Source organism: Malus sylvestris, chromosome 10 (assembly GCF_916048215.2).
Source record: "Malus sylvestris chromosome 10, drMalSylv7.2, whole genome shotgun sequence".
Taxonomy (NCBI): Eukaryota; Viridiplantae; Streptophyta; class Magnoliopsida; order Rosales; family Rosaceae; genus Malus; species Malus sylvestris.
Window position 1 is genome coordinate 43,116,883 of NC_062269.1, and position 6,541 is coordinate 43,123,423.

Consider the following 6,541-nt stretch of genomic DNA (forward strand, 5'->3'; position numbering starts at 1 on the left):
GATGTGATTTTGGATTTGGGAATTTGTTGTGATAATCTCTTTTCCTTTGCAAATTGAATAAAGCAAGCAGGAAAAACCAAGTTTCTAAAAGACATTAGACGTTAATCGGGCGGCGGGTTGGGGCCTAACACTTAGATGGTTAGGTGGGGTCTAAGTAGGTGCCTAGGCAGACTAGGCGAATTTAAGTAAATCTACTATATTTCATGTAAATAAGTGTCTATTTATACTTAAAATATATGTAATTTCATCATAAACTACAAAATAGAATGACATATATATATTATGAAGTATTGGAACATATTGAAAACATGGGTAACAAGCATATAATGTGTGTTCATTTAAGTATTCAACAAGTCTCTTACAATTTATTGAAACAAATAAAATGCAAAATGAAAATTATCTATTTTCTGTCTAATTGAGTCATAACCTAAGTTGGTGCCTAGGCAAGTCAGGGTGGGCTAGGCACTTGTCTAGGCGGACGCCTTAGAAGGTCTACGTGCTATTTCTTAATTTTTAAACGTCTAAGCATTAATTGGGACGAAGACCAGTCGCCTAGCACCTAGGCGGGACCTAAACGGCTCTTTTTGTTCTCCATTAGCTAAAGCTAGTTTGGCCCAAAACGCAAAAGCATACAAAATCTCGTGGTCAATGTGTAATATTACAAAACCAAGCGTATTTATTTTATATTTGTAATAAGTGGACTTGTGTGGATCACTCATTTTCCATCCATCCATCAGATTATTATTATTATTTTGTTTATTTATCAAGCGCCCGCCGACTTTGTTTCTCTCTGCTGTCTCTGTTTGCACTGCTCATTTCATATCTTTCCAATTTCGTTGTTGTTGTAGCTTGTAGCTAGAACTTAGACGACTGTCCGTCCGTTTATCATTTTACTCGCTGCTTGTATTATTATTTATTACCAATTCACGCAACGCAATTGTTTGTTTGTGTTAGAACTTAGACGACGACCACTTAAAATTCATTTTATTTTATTTTATTCCATTACCTTTACTTTACCTTTTGAGGGAGAGAGAGAGAGAGAAATCGAAGTCGAAGGAAGGATCATCAAATCGATCATTCAACACCCACCGGAGGAGAAGGAGAAACCACCACCACCTCTGCATTAAGAAGATCTGCGGCGGCTGTTTGCCCCAGAAGTCTCCCCAAAAGCGAGTGCCTCTGGGTGTCGTGTCGGTGACTTCCATTTCTTTTCTTTTTTTCAGATAAGATGATGGTTAGGAATGTGGTGATGGTCATGTTGTTTGTAACGGTGATTGCTCCCATTATTCTTTACACTGATCGCCTTGCCTCCATCTCCATCCAGGCCTCTTCCTCCTCCTCCTCCTCCTCCTCCTCCTGTAAGTCTGTCATCTAACAACTTCTTCTTCTTCTTCTTCTAATCCCTAAATCCCTGTGCTGCTCCTTTTCTTTTCTCTGCAGCTGGAGACGACGACTTCTTTGAAGATGTTACAGCCTTTGTAAGTTGTTCCCTATTTCTTTTCGATCTCAATGACCTCTTTCTCGTTGGTTGTGTTAATGTCTTCGAATTTTTGAAATTTCTTCACAGCCTGCAAATTCTGCTCGTACTACTGCCCGTCTAAATCTGCTTCCTCAGGTTTATCTCTAATTACTTTCCCTTCTTCCTTTTCTAGCACCACACACATTCACACAATTGACACGTGAGCGCGCACGAAAGAAAAATTTCCATGCATGAAGGACTCGACTTTCAGATCTTTATTTATGCTTTTTGTTTCTTGTGCATAGGAATCATCCACAACCACAAGGCTTAAAGAACCAGTAGGAGTCGTATATTCCGACGACTCCACTGATTCATTACCAGAGACAGAGGGGACCTCCGCCCACCCCAATCACTCTCTTCAACATCAAGGTTATCATCATTTATTTTACTCCTCAACTGAGTGCCTGCCTGCCTGCCTTCCCCTTTTTTAATTTCTGTGATTTCTTCTTTATAATTAGAGGATCTCCATTTACTTCTTCTTAGATGGGCATTCAGTCGACTCCATGGAGCATGTATCAGCTAGAGTGTTATCTACCACCACTGACCCAGATCTGTCTCAAACAGATAACCCCATCAGACAGGTCACTCAAACGCTTGAGCAAGGAAATCTGTTTCTGTCCGAGTTGGATGCCAAAATAGGAGTTTCTGAGCAAAATGATGATGATGCCTCTCGGACAAGGGTATCGATTCTTCCATTTCCCTTTAGACCAATGCTATTCCTGGCTCACTATTTAGAAATGATTGTCCTTTTTCAAACTTCTAATTGCCAAATGTGAATGTTTTATGCAACAAATAGAATCCATTTCTTGTACCAACTCGTTTTTGAATTTCCTTTCTACTTGGAATTAGATGATATATTGATTCATGCTTCCTGCTTCTCTCTTCTTTCTGTCTCTGCTTCTTCTTTCAGGAAACAAAACCAGAACAACAATCCACTCAAACCTCCAGCAAGGTTGATCGAAGAAGACCCACAAAAACTATGACTGTAAAACAAAACGATGAAACGGCTATTCCAGATGTCCGGGTACGACATCTTAGAGACCAGCTTATCAGGGCAAAGGTTTACCTATCTCTTCCAGCCACAAGAAACAACCCCCATTTCACAAGGGAGATTCGGCTGCGGATAAAAGAAGTTCAAAAAGCTCTTGGGGATGCAAGCAAGGATTCTGACCTCCCAAGGAAGTATGTTTTCTCTTAAAATAAATTAGCACTGCTAGCTGACCCAAGTCTGTTGTTCCTTTTTTGACATGAATATGTTGTTGATATCCTTATTAGTTCCCTGTTTAGAATGTAACATTTATCTTTTTATATTTCTACTCCCACCTAAAACTCCCTTTTCTTGTTTTGTTTAATTTATCCGTAACAATTATTGCTACTAATACAGCGCCTACGATAAGTTGAAGGCAATGGAACAGACATTGACTAAAGGAGAGCAGATTCAAGATGACTGCGCTGCTATGGTGAAAAAGCTTCGGGCTATGCTCCATTCAATGGAAGAGCAACTCCGGGTGCACAAGAAGCAGGCTTTGTTCTTGACGCAACTAACAGCAAAAACACTTCCAAGGGGACTTCACTGTCTTCCGTTACGCCTTACCACTGAATACTATACCTTAAATTCTTCTCAGCAGAAGTTTCCCAATCAAGAGAAATTAGAAGATCCCCGGATGTACCATTATGCATTATTCTCGGACAATGTATTGGCTACAGCGGTGGTTGTAAACTCAACTGTCACCCATGCTAAGGTATCGATGTAGAGAGATTCTCATGTTCTTTCTGTTGTCCTGCTTGCAAGTAAATAAAAATATTAAGAACAATTAAGTAAAAAGAGTACCAATCAAGAAACTATCGTCCATGTCTAGGACCTTTTCTTTTGGTTGACATCTTTAACTGACTACCCTGCTTCGACCATTGACAGGACCCTGCAAACCATGTTTTTCACATTGTCACTGACAGGCTCAATTATGCTGCTACGAGAATGTGGTTTTTGGTAAATCCACCGGGCAAGGCCACTATTCAGGTTCAAAGCATTGAAGAATTTTCATGGTTGAATTCGAGTTACAGTCCAGTTCTGAAGCAGTTGGGTTCTGCATCCATGATAGATTATTACTTTAGGACTCATCGGTCCAATTCTGATTCAAACTTGAAGTTTCGAAACCCAAAGTACTTGTCTATCCTGAACCATCTCCGCTTTTACCTTCCGGAGATCTTCCCGAAGCTCAACAAAGTTCTATTCTTGGATGATGACGTAGTTGTGCAGAAGGATCTTACTGCGGTATGGTCCCTTGACTTGAAGGGAAATGTTAATGGTGCTGTGGAGACTTGTGGAGAAAGCTTCCATCGCTTTGATCGGTATCTTAACTTTTCAAATCCTCTAATCTCAAAGAATTTTGATGCCCATGCTTGCGGATGGGCATATGGAATGAATATATTTGATTTGAAGGAATGGAAGAAGCAAAACATCACAGAAGTGTACCACGGATGGCAGAAGCTGGTAAGAAAAATGGTTTCATATTTTTTTTTCTTGGAAATATAAAATGATTGACTTGACGATTTAAATTTTGTTGACATTTTAATACATGTGTGTGTGCAACATGAATCGACGGATGTTTGTGTAAACTGTTAGGATAACATCTCTCTTCTTACACAGATTTGGATCTGTAGAGACTGGATTAGCATTTATTAGACCAATATTTTCATATCTCTAAGATCTCTTGTTTGTTGCCCCCTCCAGCATTCACTAATATGAAAGCTATACTTTAGTGACTTGAATTAAATTGTTCCCAAGTCTGAACGTAAGATTTTGTGCACAGAATCATGATAGACAACTGTGGAAGTTGGGAACGCTACCACCTGGTCTCATAACGTTTTGGAAACGCACATACCCACTGGATCGCTCCTGGCATGTGTTGGGCCTTGGTTATAACCCTAGTGTTAACCGGAAGGAAATTGATCGAGCAGCTGTTATACACTACAACGGCAACATGAAACCGTGGCTTGAGATAGGCATACCGAAATACCGAAATTACTGGGCAAAGTTTGTTGACTATGATCAAATGTACATGCGGGAGTGCAACATCAATCCATAGAATGGCTCGCGTGGTAATTTTGAAGTGTTTTGGACAATTTGCTATAAAATGCGACAGGTTTGCCTTTGTTTCTTGGGAGGATTATTTATTTATTTTTGGTTCTAAAGCAACAGCTTTAAGGCTATTCTTTCTGTACACATCTTGATTTTTCTTTTCCCTTTTATCGGTTTCATTTGCTCCTGACTAGGTATTTCATGTTGAGTGCGAATACATATCTGGAGAAATCGCATGCACTTGTAAAGTATTGATCTTTTCAGCACCGCCATATTATATAATATATATTTAGCCCTTGTATTTCTCTCTCTCTCTGTCTGGTAGTGCTGCTGTATAGTGCACATAGAGAGAGAGAGCAGGGAAACTTGTTTTATTAGTTTGATTGTATATTACTCGTATTAAAATTGTAACAATATCAATATGGTAGCTTTTTAAATTTAGAGAGGTGAGCGGTTGGTGTTGTGGCGATCCTTTTCACTAAGGTTTTTTTAGTCAAAATGATTCTGAGATTTGCATAACACATCATATTGGTCCTTGAAATTGAAAATCAAAATGGTTCATGAGATTGTTCACCATCTATTATTTTGGTTGTTTCATTAAAAACTTCGTTAAGTGTTCCCGAGCCTTTGGCTGAAAGTTTGGATAATTTTCAAAGCTTCGTAACTCAATCGTTTCTTAACCAAAATCGATCAATAATATATCAAAATGAAGATAGGAAAGTGTAGAACAAGATTATACTTATTTGGAAGCCCAATGTTTGCTGGAGATGGTTGGAAAATAGCTTTAAAGGTGACTGGTCGGCGGGAAAATAGAAAACTCACGGGAAACTAGGTAAACTTTAAATGTTCATAACTTCTTCAATACTCAACGAAATCGAATAATTCAAAAACGAAAATCATACTTCTTGACAAGACGAAGAGAATGGTACCTTTCTCGATGGTTAAATCGTTGTGATTTGGCCGGAAAATGACTCGAAAGTGTTTAACTAATAATCGAGGATGAAACTGAAACGTTGTGTTGGATTTGGACCCAGCAAGTGACAGGCTGTGTTGAAACTTGAAGAGGCTGAACCGGATGGAAGTAATCGCGATTGATCATGTGTAGGTGGATGTTGTGTTAGGAATGTCCGTACTACAAGATAGAGAATGCTCAAGGTAAAGTAGAAACTGCACACAAAGAATTTATGTGGTTCGGCAATTTATGCCTATGTCCACCAAACAAGGATCAATCTTCACTATGTGAAAAAAATGAGTACAACAAGAGTAGTCTTACCAAGCCAAAGACAAGGCTTGATGGATACAAGAAAGTATGACAAACACTTTCTATCACTCTAAACTTTACTCACACAATGTGTAATGGAACACTCTCACTCTCACTCTTAGAGTGGAACTCTAGCTTTGGACTTGATCCCTTGCTACTCACACTTAGTTCTTAATTGGTTACTTCACTATAACATCACACCCATATTTATAGGTAAGGGTTTGGCATTCTACTAATTTCTAGTGTATTCTTCAAACTTCTAGCATAGATAATTCTAGACTAGCAACAAAATTGTAGCTTCTAGATCTTTCCATTTGCAACCAAGGAAGCTAGTACTCTCTAGCTTCTTCCATCAACTTAATAACACGCTAGAATTGTCTAGCATGCTATAGCCACCTCTCTTGCTTACTAGAATAATCTAGAACATTGATCATGGGCTGGACCATATACCAACAATTTCCCCCTCCAGTCCATAAGGGAGGAATTCCGATCATGACTCCAAGTTACCTGGAGTCCATCCCAGCAGCCTTAATGCAGAATTCCAACTTTGATTTTGTGACTACCTTTGTCAACATGTCTAAAGAATTATTATCGGTATGAATCTTCTTCAGCCGTAGCAACTTGTTCTCGATAGCATCTTTAATCCAGTGATAATGAATATCAATGTGCTTAATGCATGAAT

The 6,541-nt window shown here is 38.9% G+C and overlaps 1 protein-coding gene and 1 long non-coding RNA gene across 4 annotated transcripts; one reads left to right on the top strand and one right to left on the bottom strand.

Moving 5' to 3' along the window:
- Positions 1–776: 776 nt before the first annotated feature.
- Positions 777–5,039, top strand: LOC126586158 (probable galacturonosyltransferase 4). Of its 3 annotated transcripts, XR_007610757.1 has the most exons (10): positions 777–1,358; positions 1,441–1,478; positions 1,568–1,615; positions 1,765–1,888; positions 2,003–2,199; positions 2,430–2,701; positions 2,904–3,261; positions 3,435–4,010; positions 4,330–4,662; positions 4,793–5,039. XR_007610757.1 is itself a non-coding variant. In XM_050250859.1 (9 exons), exons 1-9 carry the CDS (start codon positions 1,229–1,231, stop codon positions 4,603–4,605), a joined length of 2,019 nt encoding a protein of 672 aa, XP_050106816.1. In that variant the 5' UTR covers positions 777–1,228; the 3' UTR covers positions 4,606–4,893. The 3 variants fall into 3 exon arrangements, 2 of the variants coding, with proteins under 2 accessions (XP_050106816.1, XP_050106817.1); XM_050250859.1 differs by having other exon boundaries at positions 4,330–4,893; XM_050250860.1 differs by having other exon boundaries at positions 777–1,350; positions 1,442–1,478; positions 4,330–4,893.
- On the bottom strand, positions 3,103–3,437 carry LOC126586160 (uncharacterized). The gene is made up of 2 exons (XR_007610758.1): positions 3,382–3,437; positions 3,103–3,300 (listed from the first exon to the last, which is right to left on the bottom strand). It is a non-coding gene; the product is annotated as an uncharacterized LOC126586160 (long non-coding RNA).
- Positions 5,040–6,541: the final 1,502 nt, after the last annotated feature.